We start from the raw sequence: 15,878 nt of genomic DNA on the forward strand, positions 1-15,878 counted from the left end.
CCACGAGCGCCCCCAGCGCCGCGAACGCCCCCGACGGCGAGCGCAGCCGCAGCCGCGCCCGCACCCGCAGAGGCTCCGGCGGGGAGCGCGGACGCCGGCGGCGGCCCAGGCGGCGGCCCAGACGAGAGACGCGGCCCTCGGGGCTCCTCCGCACCTCCCCGCATTCTTCGGGGCTCCCAGCTGTCATCTCGCCGTCGTCTGGGCGCTCTGCAGAGAGAAGATGGGAGGCAAGGACTGGACCGACGGGCCTCTAGCTTCAGGGTGCCAGGTTCGGGGCGCAAATCCAGGAGGGAAGCTCCGGCCGCCCAGCCCAGGCCGCTTGGAGATCCCTGGCGGCCACCCCCGGAATTTCCCGGGCGGCGAGGCGGGGAGCCGCCCCCGCTCGGGTTTTCCGCAGCGGAGCTCCGAGCCAGGGACGCGCGGCAGAAGCCGGAGTTGGCCCGGCCCGCGGGCGGAGAGGAGGGAGGAGGGCGCAGGATGCACCCTGGCGCATCCCGGGCTGAGAGTCTCCTGCCGCCTGTGTCCGGTTCGCAAGCCCGCGGGTCTTGGGCCTTGGGAAACGTGCGGCCCCCAGCAGCCGCGTCTCCAGGGTAAGTACTTCCCGGGCTCGACCCCACCCCCGCACGTGGCTGCACCGTAGCAAAGGGGGCGGGGGCGCTCGGGCCTCCCAGGTCCGCAGGGGTCGCTTGCCGGGCCCCACCTCCCCCCTCCTGCGCTTTACATACCGCAGCGCGGGAGGAGGGGGCGTCACCGGTTCCAGCCTCTCCCTGCCCGCCCCCTCCTTCCAGACCTCCTCCGCCGGCACCGAAGCTGCAGCTGGAGCTACTTGAGCTAGACACCGGGAAGACCGCTCTGACCAAGACCAGCCAGCCAGAGAGGCGGCGCCGACTTCGCCCAAGATTTCCATCAAGTCCACGCATGAGAGGCCTCTCCCTCCCTCAGCGGCCGGGCTGGGGCCACGGCAGGAGGCGGGGGTGCCGGTGCCGGGCACTGGGCCCCCCGGGACGGATGCCCTCCCGGCTCCCCCGTCGGCCTGGGCAAGGCTGTTCCCAGGTTGCGGCGTTTCCAATTCGGGCTCCTCCGGATGAATCATCCCCCTTTCCCGCCGCCTGGCCTCCTTTCCCGCCTCCTCCGCCCGAGGCCTCCGTGGCCCGTGGCCCGGCCAGAGCAGCACCGCCCCTGCGCCTCGGGATCCGGGCCGCACAGCTTAAGCTCTCCGGATTGCTGGCCGCGCCCTGCCTGCGGCCTGTGGCCTGGATCCCGGCTCCAGCAGGAGTAGCCGAGCTGCGTGCGGTGTGGCCCCCACGAAAGGGAGGGCGAGGGAGAAGACGCGGCCCCCACCCAGGCGCCCCAGGCCGCAGGAGAGGAGGCTCAGGGCCTAGCTGTCCAGGGTCGTCCTCACTGCCCGCGTCCGCTTCCTAAAAAACCACCGCGCTGGAGCCCGTAGCCGAAACCTTGGGGAGGCAGCCTTGCTCCCCCACCCACGCCCCATCTGCACCCCGAAGCTCAAAGCAGGACACCCATCCCTGCCTCCGACCGGAGCGCTCAAGGCCGGGGCCTAGCAGGGAGCCGCGACTCTCCCGCGTCCAAAGCCTGGTTTCACAGATTGCAACTACGGCCCAGGGAGGCCAGGGAGCCTGCCCGACCCCGCACTAGGCGGGTACTCTGCCAGGTCCGACGCCGGGCTCCGGGGCCCCAGCCCTAGGACAGCCACGGGGAGTGTCCGGGAGGAAGCGAGGCCCATCCCCTCCTTGTCCCTGAGTTTGCAGCCCTTTCCCCAACCCGCAACCGGAGGAGCGATCACCGCTTCAAGCCAGAGCTGGCGCCCCCAGCCCCGGCTCCAGCAAGGTCACCCGGAGACCCCACGCGTCGCTGCCGCGAGGGAGGCGAAAACAAGCAGAGTGGGGACATGGGGACACGCTCAGAGACCCCGCGCCGTGGAGGGAGTGGGCCGACGCTGGGGACACCAGGGAGGCGGAAACGGGGACACAGGGCACAACCCGACGGAAGCTGCTGAGGCCGAGTACCCAGGACTCCAGGGTCCCGCCACCGCCCGCGTCCACACCCCCGCCTAGGAGAACTGGAGGGCCGCGCTCCCGCCCCCAGGGGCCCTGACCGAGGGAGGAACCAAACGAAAAGTTGGGAAAAGTGGAGTGCGGACCCCTGGACCCCAGCTCGGCTCACCTGGTGCCGCAGCGCCGCGAGGGTCTGGGTCCCAATCCGCGCGCCAAGGCTCCCGAGCCCCCCGCGTCTCCCTGCCCGGCCCCGCCCCAGCCCCGCCCCGGCCCCGCCTCCAGCCCCGGGGTCCGTCCGACCCCGCCGTGCCTGGCCCCACTGGCGGCAGCTCAGGTCGGAGATTCGCAGGTAGGCGCCGTGTGCGCGCCTGGTGACTCCGGTTACCCGGGGCCCGAGTCCTGCCATCCCCACTCTCCCACCCACAGCTTACATCGGTCGCAAAGGCCCAGAAGGGCGCCCCCTTCCTGCATGGGGAAACTGAGACCCGGGACCCAGGAGCTGCGACACCCGCACGTCCTACCCCGCCTCCCAGAGCCCCTCATCCCAGGCTCCCGGGGAGCTTCCCGGAGGAGGCGGCCCGCGTCCCTGCTCTGCCCCGGCCCTGCAGCCCTTCCTGTCGCTGAACCTCGCGGACTTCATCTGTGCAATGGGCACCACGGCGTCAGCCTCGCAAGATGCGGAGAGGCAAGAGCCAGTCGCCAAGGGCCAGCCCGGGGCGACTCCGCGAGCCCCCAGAGAAAGCAGTGCCCGGGGAGGGGCGGGCCTCGTAGCTTAACGGACCGGACGGGATGCGGAGGTGCCGCCGGGTACCCCTAAGAACAGGCACCCCTTCGCCAGTGGGGAAGCGGGTTTGTTCCCAATAACGGGGAGGGTACTGAGAGCTGCGACCCCGCCGACGGGCCCGAAGAGGGCAGCCGGTCCTTCGCGCCCTCCCGCCCCTGGAGGCAGGAATGCAGAGCCGGGGAGCCAGGGCGGCCGGCGGTCGGCCCAGTTTCCATGATGCGCGGGGAGGGCTCGGGGGAGGCGGCGGCCGATTTCCAGGTTCAGCGGTCAGGCCGGGCCCCCCGGGAGGAATTTCCGGCCTAGGATTGATTAAGGCCCGCCCCTCCCCCCGGCCGTGGAGACCCCCGGCGCGCGGCCTGGGGGAGGGGCGCTAATGAGACCCGGCTGCGCGCCGCGGGCGGGGAGGGGACCCGAGGAAGGGGTGGGCCGAGGCCACCCCCGACGCGGGGCGGAGCCGGGTCCCGGAGCCGAACGGCCAGGCCAGACCTTGAACCGGAGCTCCCTCCCTCTGTGTCGGCGGAGACTGGGTGTGCATCAGCGCCCCCGGGACCCCCTCTCCCAGCTCTTGGGAGCCAAGCCTCCTTGAGAGCCCCCTCGGGGGGTCGGTGAGGTCACGGGCGGACCAGAGGGGCCTCAGTGGGGAAGACTCAGCCTCGGCTCCCGGTCTTCATCCCTGCGAGTCCGGGTGCGAGAGCGAAGCCAGGGCCTCCTTCCTGCCTCCCCAGTCCGACTGGAGTCTCCTGAGGTCTCGGCCCGCTCCACGGAGGCCCCCCTCCAGCTCTTTTGCCTGGGACCCCTGCCACCATCGACCCTCCCCTTCCTCCACTCCCCGCACACTGACCCCACCGCGGTCGCACCTCCGCCTTCCACCCCTGGGCTCCCTCAATCCCACCCCACGCCTGCCCCTCCCGGCCCACTGCTCTTCCTGCAACAAACCCGGCTTCTGGTCCGACTCCCTGGGCCCCTCGATCATCCCCTGCCTCCAGCTCTGTGAAGGGCCCTTTGTCCACCCAAGCACGGGTCAGACTTGGCCCCTTCCTCTCCTCTTCTCATCCCACCCACAGAGCTTTTGGGGCTCTGCTCTTTTCATCTGGGGCCAGCCACCTTCTCCCTTTCCCGTGGCCACTGTGCTGCTCCGGCGTCCAGGCTCCTCCTGGAGCCCATGGTCGCCTGCCTCCCCGTGTCCCAGTGCGCTGCACAGGCAGCAAGGTTTCCACTCTGAATCTGAGCCTGCCACTCCCTGCTTAAAACCATCAGTGACTCCCCAAATCGAGGTTGAAATCTCTTTTTGTCTCCACAAACTGGCTCTGGGCCTCTTACACTCCCTCGGGGCTTGGTTGGTCCTTACTTCCTGGCAGAAACACTTACCCCCGGTCGTGCCCTTGCCGCCTTCTACGCATCCTTCAGACCCTGGGCCTTCCTCCAGCCCTCAGACCAGGTCAGTACCCGCTCTCCTGCTCCGTTATACATCCTCCGGACACCAGCAGCTTCCCTGTACACCTGCAAACTGAAACCACTGGGAGTGGAGTCTGTTTCCTGTCTGTGTCCCCACTGGCCATGACTCTGAGGGGCAGGACTGGGTCTGTCTTGCTCATCCCTGGAGCCCTGTGCCCAGCACAGTGTCTGCCCACAGCTGGCCATTCCCATTAGAGGAGGGTGTGCAGGCCTGTGTCTCCTCCATCCCGAAACCCTGATCTCCACGCCAGGTGCCCTGGCCCAGACAGCAGGAGAGAAAGGACTCCTGTCTGTCTCAGACTCCCCATTTGTACAAAGGAAGAAATAATACCTACCCCGCAGTGTTGTTTTGAAGGTTAAGTAAGAGTTCACATGTGGCCAGGTGTGGTGGCTCACACTTGTAATCCCAGCACTTTGAGAGGCTGAGGAGGGAGGATCACTTGAGCCTAGGAGTTCAAGACCAGCCAGGGCAACATAACAAGACACTGTCTCTACAAAAAATTTAAAAATTAGCCAGGCACCATGGCACATGCCTATAGTCCCAGCTACTCGGGAGACTGAGGCAGGAGGATCTCTTGACCCCAGAAGTTTGAGGCTACAGCGAACCATGATTGCAAAGCCTGGGTGACAGAGTGAGATCCTGTTTCAAAAATGGTTTTTTTTTGTTTTTTTTTTTTGAGACGGAGTCTCGCTCTGTCACCCGGGCTGGAGTGCAGTGGCCGGATCTCAACTCACTGCAAGCTCCACCTCCACCTTCATGCCACTCTCCTGCCTCAGCCTCCTGAGTAGCTGGGACTACAGGCGCCTGCCACCTCGCCCGGCTAGTTTTTTGTATTTTTTAGTAGAGACGGGGTTTCACTGTGTTAGCCAGGATGGTCTCGATCTCCTGATCTCGTGATCCGCCCGTCTCGCCTCCCAAAGTGCTGGGATTACAGGCATGAGCCACCGCGCCCGGCTCAAAAATGTTTTAAAGGGGCAGAGTGTGGTGGCTCATGCCTGTAATCCCAGCACTTTGGGAGGCCGAGATGGGAGGATGACTTGAGGTCAGGAGTTCAAGACCAGCCTGGCCAAATGGTGAAACCTCATCTCTACTAAAAATACAAAAATTAGCTGGGTGTGGTGGTGGGTCCCTGTAATTCCAGCTACTCGGGAGGCTGAGGCAGGAGAATCACTTGAACCCAGGAGATGGAGGTTGTAGTTAGCCAAGATGGCACCACTGCACTCCAGCCTGGGTGACAGAGTCTACTTTGTCTAAAAAGGAAAAACGAAAGCTTGTATTAATAGGAAGATGACCAAATAAGGAAACAAATGAGTTCTTCAAAGGAGATTTATTGTCCAGGAAAGGATTCTATGGACCCTGAAAGGATTTGGAGAAGAGGTATGTAAGCTTGATCCCAGGAGGCGGAGGTTGCAGTGAGCCGAGATGGCACCACTGTACTCCAGCCTGGGTGACAGAGTGAGACTCGGTCTCAAAAAAAAAATTTTAAAAAGGGTTCACATGTTGAGTGTCTGGCACAAAGTGGGTTCCAGCAAACACCTGTCCCTCTTCTGACCATGACGTTTCAGGTACAGAGGGCAGTGTCTGGGGGTGGGTAGAAACCTTCCCTGGGGTCACTGGGGTGACAGAGGAGGGAAGGGCCCCCTTTCCCAGATGTCCTGTTTGATTCTCTTGAGAGCTCCAGGAGGTCAGTGCTACGCCCAGTTCACATATGTGGCTGGGAAGAGGCAAAGCAGCCCGCCCACAGGCGCGGCCAGGCTGATCAGTGCCCACTTCTGTTGGAGGGACCTTCCCCAGGGCTGCTTGGTTAGGCCCTGTGAATGTGCAGCTGTGTGGGCAGCTAGTGGCCTCGATATTGGGACACTGATTGCTCCCAGGAGGCTAGGAGCCTTCCTGAATCTGCCCTGGCATCTGTGTGACCTGGACTCCACTTCTGAATTTGGAGGGGCCTGGATGAGATGCCCCCTAGGGACCAGGGGGTGAACATTTCTCCCCTAACCTTCTCTGTGGAAGCAGGAAACCTGATTCAGTGACCCCAAGACCCCTGCCAACCTGAGGCTCCATGTCCTCTCCAAAAGCCACCTCATAGAGGGAATGGCTATTGCCTCCTGCATGTCCGCCCTCCCCGGGCCACGGCACAGTGGGGCCTGCAAATTCATTTTCTCCCATCCCCACTTTAGGAACATCCCATCTGGGCTGCCTGGGCTCCAGTCTCTGGATGGCTGGGAGGACTCAGAGGACACAGCCTGCTGCTAGGGTGGTCTCTGACACTGTGCCTTACGGCTCCTATCCAGAGACACCACAGCCTCAACTAAGAATTTGGAGCCCAGCTTCAAAGGGGAGAGCATAGTCTGGGGCGTGGTGTCGCTGTTGCTGCTGAGTCGTCTGCTGGGTGCTGGGCAAGTCCCAGCCCTTCTCGCCACCCCTGCGTCTGTCATGAGCCCTTCGTAGGTACGACTGGCGTGCAGAGTCAGGGAGAGATGATTGGAAAGTAGAATCCAGATTCCCGGTCTCAATGCCCCATTATATAAAGGCTGAATCAATACCCAGAGAGGGGCAATGACTTGCCCAGGGTGACCTAGCTAAGGAATGGTGGAGTTGGACTTTAAGCCCCATGGTCACAAAGTCCTATTTGGGACTCAGGATCTTAGAGGGCAAAGGTCCCGAAATGTGAACCCCAAATCCATCTCCTCCCACTGCATGAAAGCTCTGACCTGGGTGAATCTGGGCTCCTTACGAATGTCTGTGGGCTCCTGCAGAAGCGTGAGCAAGAATGAGCTCCCCATCTCCATGGCTCTCTGTAGCCCAGAGAAGACACAGAGGCAGAGCCTGGGTAAAGCTGGGAAGGTCAAGGAGATGAGACCCTCCTGTGATGCCAGCCTCCTGCCTGAGTCCTTTGGCAGAGGGATAACAGTAGGAACAGCACCATCTCTCCGAGCTGCCCCTGGCTACCAGGACCTTTGTACCCATCACTTAAGAGTGCAAGACAATCCTGTGAACCTGGCACAGCACTCACCCGTAGCACACATGTGGAAACAGCTTCACCAGGTTGGGCCCTGCCTGTGGCCACACAGCTGGTCAGTGGCGGAGCCAGGGTCAGAAGTAGGTGTGGTGGGGTGTTTGTTGTTGTTTTGTTTTGTTTTGGGTTTTTTTGAAACGGAGTCTCACTCTGTCACCCAGGCTGGAGTGCGGTGGCGCGATCTCAGCTCACTGCAACCTCCACCTCCCGGGTTCAAGCGATTCTCCTGTCACAGCCTCCTGAGTAGCTCGGATTACAGGCACGTGCCACCACACCCGGCTCATTTTTTGTATTTTTACTAAAGACGGGGTTTCACCATGTTGGCCAGCTGGTCTTGAACTCCTGACTTCAGGTGATCTGCCCGCCTCAGCCTCCCAAAGTGCTGGGATCACAGGCGTGAGCCACCGCGCCCGGCCTGTTTTTTTGTTTTGTTTTGTTTTGTTTTGTTTTTTTGAGACGGAGTTTCACTCTTGTTGCCCAGGCTGCAGTGCAGTGGCACCATCTCAGCTCACTGCAACTTCCACCTCCCAGGTTCAAGTGATCCTCCTGCCTCAGCCTCCCTAGTAGCTGGGATTATAGGCATGTGCCACCACGCCCGGCCAATTTTGTATTTTTAGCGAAGACAGGGTTTCTCCATGTTGGTCAGGCTGGTCTTGAACTCCTGACCTCAGGTGATCCGCCTGCCTCGGCCTCCCAAAGTGCGGGGATTACAAGGCATGAGCCACCGTGCCTGACCATGTTTTGTTTTTTAAGACAGGCCTTTCTGTGTTGCCCAGGATGGAGTACAATGGCTCTATCACAGCTCACTGCAACCTCAAACTCCTGGCCTCAAGCAACCTTCCCTCTTTGGCCTCCCAGAGCACTGGGCCTGTAGGCATGAGCCACTGCGCCCAGCCGCAGAAGCAGGTTTCTTTGTTTGTTGGTTTGTTTTGAGACAGGGTCTCCCTTTGTTGCCCAGGCTGGAGTGCAGTGGCATGATCTTGGCTCACTGCAACTTCTGCGTCCCGGGTTCGAGCAATTCTCCTGTCTCAGCCTCCCAAGTAGCTGGGATCACGGGCATGTGCCACCACACCTGGCTAACTTTTGTATTTTTATTTATTTGTTTATTTATTTGAGATGGAGTTTGGGTCTTGTTGACCTGGCTGGAGTGCAATGAATGGCACAATCTCTGCTCACTGCAACCTCCGCCTCCCGGTTTCAAGCATTCTCCTACCTCAACCTCCTGAGTAGCTAGGATTACAGGCATGTGTCACTACGCCTGGCTAATTTTTGCATTTTTAGCAGAGACAAGGTTTCACCATGTTGGCCCGGCTAGTCTCAAACTCCTGACCTCATGTGATCTACCCGCCTTGGCCTCCCAAAGTGTGAGCCACCGCACCTGGCCCAGATTACTTGTTTGTTTTTGAGATGCAGTTTCGCTCTTGTTGCCTGGACTGGAGTGCAATGGCACGGTCTTGGCTCACTGAAACCTCCTCCTCCCAGGTTTGAGCAATTCTTCTGCCTCAGCCTCCCAAAGTGCTTGGATCCCCCCTCCTCGGCCTCCCAAAGTGCTGGGATTACAGGCATGAGCCACCGCGCCTGGCCGCCAGTTAACTTCTTGATGCCGCTGTTTCCTCCTCTATGGAGGGCTATTAAGATCAAACCCCTCAGGTCTGGTAGCAGCAAACACAGAGCACAGTTGGGAGATGGCTTTTCTGGCCTTCAGCTGGTGCTCGTTTCTCTCCCCTGTAGAGTGTGAGGCTGAGGCAACTGATTGCATCTCTTCAGCCATGTCCTCTGGGTTGGCTGTTAGGGACCAGAGAGGAAGCAGTCCTGGGCCCTATCCAGATGACTCAGGGGTTGGGGTGAAGACTTGTCCACCAAAAGTAGAAGAAGCCACAGCTGACTGCTTGAGGAGTCATGCCCCCATAACCTCAGGGCAGATGGTTCACTTCTCAAGCCTGTTTCTGCCTCAGACTACCTGCCAATTACCCATCTCAGAGGGTCATCAGAGATGGCTGAGCCCTGCCAGAGGTGTCCGATAAACCTTAGCTGCCTTTATTGTTATTGTTATTATTTCTATTTCTATTAACTGAGCTCTGATGTTCTACCTCGTATCTGTGGCCTTTTTCAAATTCTTCTTCTTCTTTTTTTTTGAGACAGGGTCTTGCTCTGTCACCCAGGCTGGAGTGCAGTGGTGCGATCATAGCTCACTACTGCCTCAAGTGATCCTCTCACATCAGTCTCCAGAGTAGCTAAGACCTCAGATGTGCACTACCACGGCCAGCTAACTTTTGTGTTTTTTCTAGAGACAGGGTCTCACCATGTTGCCCAACTCCTGGCCTCCAGCGATCCCCCCACCTCGGCCTCCCAGAGTATTGGAATTACAGACGTGAGCCACCGCTCCCAGCTTTTTCAAATTATTGAATGTTCCAGTGGGCTCAGCCTGGATTAGACATCTATCTCCAGTTCAATCAGCTAAGGATTAGAGGGAGGGAACAGGGTCAGGAAGCCTGGAGAGGCTGGACACGTGGATTCTCTCGGAAGCCTGGGAGGTGGTGACGGGGATCCCTGCAAGTGACTAGCAGCCTAGGGGATGCACATGCTGGACCTTGGGAGTTGGGTGATCCAAGGGCTTGAAGTAGGGCTGCTGGCTGAAAGTGTGACTGTGGGCACTCACCTGCCACCCATGTGTCCAGCAGGGAAATGAGGCTGGAGGGTCCTGGGAAGATCTGCTTCTCACTCCTCCCTTTGGGCGGACTCATAGGTCACAGGTCACAGCAAGGCGCATGGGGTAGGAGAAGCCTCCATTGAGGAAATTACATATATGCCCCCCGCCCACTGACCCCTGCCACTGTAAATTAAGAAAAAAGCACTGTTGCACTGGAAGGTGTGCTTCAGAGAGGGAGCAGAGCAACAGCCGGCCGTGGTTGACACCAAGAAATGTGTGTTTGGCTGGGCATGGTGGCTCACACCTGTACTCCCAGCACTTTAGAAGGCTGAGGTGGGCAGATAGTTTGAGGCCACACATTCCAGACCAGCCTAGGCAACATAGCAAGGCCCTGTCTCTGAAAAATAAAGAAAGAAAATGAAAGAAAAAGAAAGAAAGAGAGGGAAGGAGGGAAGAAGGAAGGGAGGGAGGGAAGGGCCGGGCCCAGTGGCTCATGGCTGTAATCCCAACACTTTGGGAGGCCAAGGCAGGCGGATCATCTGAGGTCAGGAGTTCGAGACTAACCTGGCCAACATGGTGAAACCCTGTCTCTACTAAAAATTTAAAAAAAAATTAGCCAGGTGTGATGGCGCACGCCTGTAGTCCCAGCTACTCAGGAGGCTGAGGCAGGAGAATCACCAGAACCAGAAAGCAGAGGTTGCAATGAGCCAAGATCACGCCACTGCACTCCAGCCTGGGCGACAGAGGGACTCCATCTCAAAAAAAAAAAATGTAAAGAAGGAAAGGAGGGAGGGAAGAAGGGAAGGAAGGAAAAAAGGAAGGAGAAAGAGAAAGAAGAAAGAAAAAGAAGAAAGAAAGGAAGAAAGAAAGAAAGAAAGAAAGAAAGAAAGAAAGAAAGAAAGAAAGAGAGAAAGAGAGAGAGAAAGAGAAAGGATGAGCACATTGGCTCACGCCTGTAATCCCAGCACTTTGGGAGGCTGAGGTGGGGGGATCACAAGGTCAGGAGTTCGAGAGCAGCCTGGCCAATATGGTGAAACCCCATCTCTACTAAAAATACAAAAAATAGGTGAGCATGGTGGTGTGTGCCTGTAGTCCCAGCTACTTGAGAGGCTGAGGCGGAAGAATCGCTTGAACCCAGGAGGGCAGAGGTTGCAGTGAGCTGAGATTGTGCCACTGCACTCCAGCCTGGGCAACAGAGCAAGGCTCTGTCTCAAAAAGAAAAAAAAAGAAATAAAAGAAAAATAGAAAGAAAAAGAAAGGAAAAGGAAGGAAGGAAGGAAGGGAGGGAGGGAGGGAGGGAGGGAGGAAGGAAGGAAGGAAGGAAGGCAGGCAGGCAGGCAGGAAGGAGAGAGTGAGGGAGGGAGGGAACCTGTCTGCCTGCGTTGTGCAACACTGTGATTGGAATGATTTGTTACTCTAGCATAACCCACTGCCAACAGACTGGTACTCGTGGCCATAGTAAGCCCTTGTTAAATAGTCAGAAATGGGACGATTGCCAGTTACAGAACAATGGGCCTGGCTCATGCTACCAGAGGAGAGTTTGAGAGCAGGGACTTACTGGAGCAAGAGAGAAGGGAGTTCGTCTTCGCTGTAGCTGTCCGGAGTGGGCAGGGAGACCCTGGCCCTCTCCTTCCTGTTGCTCTGCCCTCCCTCCGGTGTGGCAGTCTCCCTGTCTGGTGGTTGAAGACACTTGCTGTTCCCTCTCCGAATCTGCAGACCATCCAGGGAGAAAGGGGTTTAGGAGCCCCGCGTTGCAAGGCAGCCAATGCACACCCAGAACGCTCATCCAGCACACCCTTTGTCTCAACTAGGGTGCGTGGCCACGTGGGAGACAAGTCAGAGTCTGCCACAGACACCACGGGGACAGGACTCTTCCATTTGGTGACAAATCGCACTGCTGGTGAGATACTGAGCTGCACGTCGCTGGGAAGGAAAACAGGCTGGACCTCTGGGATTCCGGTGAGAAACCTGCAGGGCAGGCCCCAGGTCTAGGGGGCGACCCTGGTCTCGGAGCCGTGTAGAGGGCTCGGTATCCAGGCCCAGGGGAGGCAGCCAGGCCCAAAGGACAGGCGGCGGAGGCGGGAGGCGGCGAATGGGCTCCTCCCCGGCCGGGACCAACACCTGGCCGTGAGGCCGCGCCACGCCGCGTTCAGCGCAGGGAAGCGGGGATCCCGCGCAGCTCTCCGCCGCCTCCCCACTCGGGGACCCTGGGCCCCTCACGTGTTCCCCTCTGGGCCTCGGGACTCATGAATGCACCCTCTTGCCAATGGTCCCTGGCCTGCAACAGAAATAATTCCCCTGGGGGCGGTCGGGGTGAGGCCCCACAAAACCCTGTGGCTAAACCGCATGGCGCCAAGCCCGATCCGGGCGTGGGGTGGGAGTCCAGTGAAATTTACCCTGCTGGGTGTGGCTCCAACAAGGTCCCGAGTACTCCTCTAAGGCCCAGTGAGGGCAGCACTGCCTTTGTCCCTACCCCATGGACAGGACACGGAGACATACGAAAGGACTTAACCAGACGGGAAATGGCAGAGCCAGGCTCGAACCCAGGACTCCCCGAGTCTAAACCCAAATCTGGCCCTACAGCTGCCACGGTGCGCTGCACGCTCCAAGGCCCGAGCTTGCCTGGCCTGCTTCTTAGCGTGACTGTCCAGCCCAGGCCTATAGAAATTTGCTTCTTTATCAGGTCACATGTTTTTGGACATTTGTGATGACTGCTTTGCCATTGTAAAGGGGGACAGGAGGCCCAGGGAGCCCCTCATTTACAAACCCCTCCTGGGAGGCGCAGAAAGCAGCCAGACCCAGCGGCCAGCTGCCCCCGCCTGCACGGTGGCCTGCGCATCAGTGTAACTTGGCGGGTCATTTTACAGACGAGGTGACCAAGGAGGCAGCAGGCTGCAGTCGGGGTCCCCAAGGTGGTGCCTCCATCTCCAGTGTGAAGGCTCTGAGGAGGCAGCGGGGGGCCTCAGGAGGCAGCGGCAGCGGAGGAGCTGGTGTGGATGAAAGAGGCAGGAAAGGCACTTGGGCAGCCTGGAGCAGGCAGGAGTTGTCACTCACTCTCTCTAAGCCAGCCTTGCACAAAGCCACTGGCCTTACCTCCTGCAGGTGAAGCAGGTACAGAGCTACCTTCTGCTTCCAGGCTAGGGGGTGAAATGACCCCCTACTAACGTCACACAGAGTATGGAGCAGCATCAGGACTATAGGCCAAATCATGTGACTCCAGAGCCCTCTCTACACAGAGCTGGGAGATAAAGGTATGAATTATTCCCATTTTACAGGTGAGGAAGCAACGGCCTGGAGAGTTTAAGTAACTTGTCCAAAGTCACACAGCTAGAAAACAGAGACTGCCATACCACTCCTAGAATCTCCAGTGTCCTCACCTGCACTCAGGTGTGCAGGTGAGGACTGCACAACTCAATGTGTGAAACTCCCTCCTCACGCCTGGCGCATGCTCGGTGCACGGTCCATGGTAGAGCCTTCGTTTGGTCTCCTACAGCTTTGACATTTGAAAGACATTTTATGTCTCTAATCATATTACAGTCAGGAGAGACAGCCGAAAGGATGTGGAGAAAATGTCCTCAGATGGTTGGAGGTCCTCAGAAGGTTTTTTCCCAGGGACGCCAGCACCTCTGATCGCTGAGGCGAAACCCCCTTCCTGAAGTGTTGTTCAACGTGTTTCTGTTCATCACTTGGTCCTCGAACATTGCTGGTTTGGGAGAACGGCCAGTGATGCCCCTAGAGACCTTACAAACCTCTTTGCTAATTGCTCTTGCCAAGAGATGCTTGAGAGGAAAAATTAACATGAACGAAAGATCATTGAAAGAATCTACAGTCTGGGCGTGGTGGCTGACGCCTGTTAATGCCAACACTTTGGGAGGCCAAGACGGGTGAATCACCTGAGGTCAGGAGTTCAAGACCAGCCTGATCAACATGGTAAAACCCCATCTCTATTAAAAATACAAAAAAAAAAACCAATTAGCTGGGCGTGGTGGCGGGCGCCTGTAATCCCAGCTACTTTGGAGGCTGAGATAGGAGATTCACTTGAACCCAGGAGGCAGAGGTTGCAGTGAGCCGAGATCGCACCACTGTACTCCAGCCTGGGCAACAAGAGTGAAACTCCATCTAAAAAAAAAAAAGAATCTACAGTCCAATTTAGTGGTAGCTAAATGACAATGTTTTGTTGTCCACGTTGTAGTTGCTGATGTATGCAGTTGGAAATAAATTCAGGAATAGGGAAAAGGAACTGCTGCGTGTGAACCCCGGTGGCTGTGGAGCGGCTCCCTGGGGGATCCATCAGCCCGCCCTGGTGTCGGGCTTGGGTGGTTCCACTTTTCTTGCTGTTATAAATAACACCAGTTTAAACACCTTTGTACTTGGAGCGCTTTTCTTTGAGTTGTCACCTCAGGATAGATGCCCAGGAGTGGGAGTTCTCGTGCAGCTCCTGCCAGTGATTTCTGGCCGCGGCAGCAGCGTGGGAGTGGAGTTCACAGTCACAGCCTGGCTGTGCGCTGGGTTTCATAATAGATACCAGGTGTAACGTGATACTGCAGGGTTGTCCTAATTTGCATTTCCTTAGGACTATCCCAGAGTTCTTAACAGACTCTCTAAGAAACACCAGGGTTTCCTGGAAAGTGTGAATTAAGGACAAATATTGTATCTAATTAAAAAAAAAAAAAGGGCCAGGTGCGGTGGCTCACACCTATAATCCCAGCACTTTGGGAGGCTGAAGTGGGTTCAAGCGATCCTCCTGTCTCAGTCTCCTGTGTTGTTCTGGAGTGCACCACTGTACCCCACTTTGGAACTCTTCTATTGTGAATATAATACCCCTCCAGGAAATTACATAAAACTTGAATGTTCAGCTGATATTTTTATTAGTATTATTTTGAGACAGAGTCTTGCTCTGTTGCCCAGGCTGGAGTGCCGTGGCGCCATCTAGGCTCACTGCAACCTCCGCCTCCTGAGTTCAAGCGATTCTCCTGCCTCAGCCTCCCGAGTAGCTGGGATTACAGGTGCCTGCCACCATGCTGATGTTTGTATTTTTAGTACAGATGGGGTTTTGCCATGTTGACCAGGCTAGCCTCAAACTCAGACCTCAGGTGATCCACCTGCCTGGTCTGGCTGATTAAACTATCATGAAGCTGATTAAACTATCATGAAGTTCAACTGTATGAACCCCACCAGGCAAAGACTAGAACACTGCCAGCATCCCCAGAACCCCCCGCCATGTCCCTTTCCAAGTGCCACCTCTTCCCTCTATCCAGAAGTATGTGCTATTCTGATTCTAATACCACAGTTTAGTTTTAAGATACAGGGTCTTGGCCGAGCCTGTTGGCTCATGCCTGTAATCCCAGAACTTTGGGAGGCCGAGACAGGTAGAAGACTTGAGTCGAGGAGTTGGAGACCAGCCTGGGCAACGTAGTGAAACCCCATCTGCACTAAAAATACAACAATTAGCTGGGCGTGGTGGCAGGTGCCTATAGTCCCAGCTACTCAGGAGGCTAAAGTGGGAGGATAGCTTGAACCTGGGAGGCAGAGATTGGAGTGAGGTGAGATTACACCTCTGCACTCCAGCCTGGGTGATAAGTAAGACCGTCAAAAAAAGGAAAAAAGAAAAGAAGGCCGGGCACGGTGGCTCAAGCCTGTAGTCCCAGCACTTTGGGAGGCCGAGACGGGCGGATCACGAGGTCAGGAGACTGAGACCATGGTGAAACCCCGTCTCTACTAAAAATACAAAAAATTAGCCGGGCGTGGTGGCGGGTGCCTGTAGTCCCAGCTACTCGGGAGGCTGAGGCAGGAGAATGGCGTGAACCTGGGAGGCGGAGCTTGCGGTGAGCTGAGATCTGGCCACTGCACTCCAACCTGGGTTGCAGAGCGAGACTCTGTCTCAAAAAAAAGAAAAGAAAAGAAAAGAAAAGAAAAGAAAAAAGAAGAAAAAAGGGAAGGGGAGGGGAGGGGAGGGG

At 57.7% G+C, this 15,878-nt stretch overlaps 1 protein-coding gene across 3 annotated transcripts in view; it reads right to left on the reverse strand.

The window, feature by feature from the left end:
- TMEM200B (transmembrane protein 200B) overlaps positions 1-4,707 on the reverse strand; it is a 7,204-nt gene extending 2,497 nt beyond the window's left edge. The window contains exons 1-2 of one of the 3 annotated variants that reach the window (XM_017872702.1): positions 4,168-4,707; positions 65-207 (exon numbers count right to left, since the gene is read on the reverse strand). In XM_017872702.1, coding sequence (XP_017728191.1) covers positions 65-187 — 123 coding nt within the window. In that variant the 5' untranslated portion in view covers positions 188-207; positions 4,168-4,707. Of the gene's footprint in view, positions 1-64; positions 208-725; positions 810-2,184; positions 2,263-4,167 lie in introns of those variants that run through there. The other 2 variants (XR_001885743.1, XR_001885744.1) reach the window with 2 other exon arrangements.
- Between the last annotated feature and the right edge of the window lie 11,171 nt (positions 4,708-15,878).

The sequence above is a fragment of the Rhinopithecus bieti genome, unplaced genomic scaffold (genome assembly GCF_001698545.2).
Source record: "Rhinopithecus bieti isolate Rb0 unplaced genomic scaffold, ASM169854v2 scaffold_7649, whole genome shotgun sequence".
NCBI lineage: Eukaryota > Metazoa > Chordata > Mammalia > Primates > Cercopithecidae > Rhinopithecus > Rhinopithecus bieti.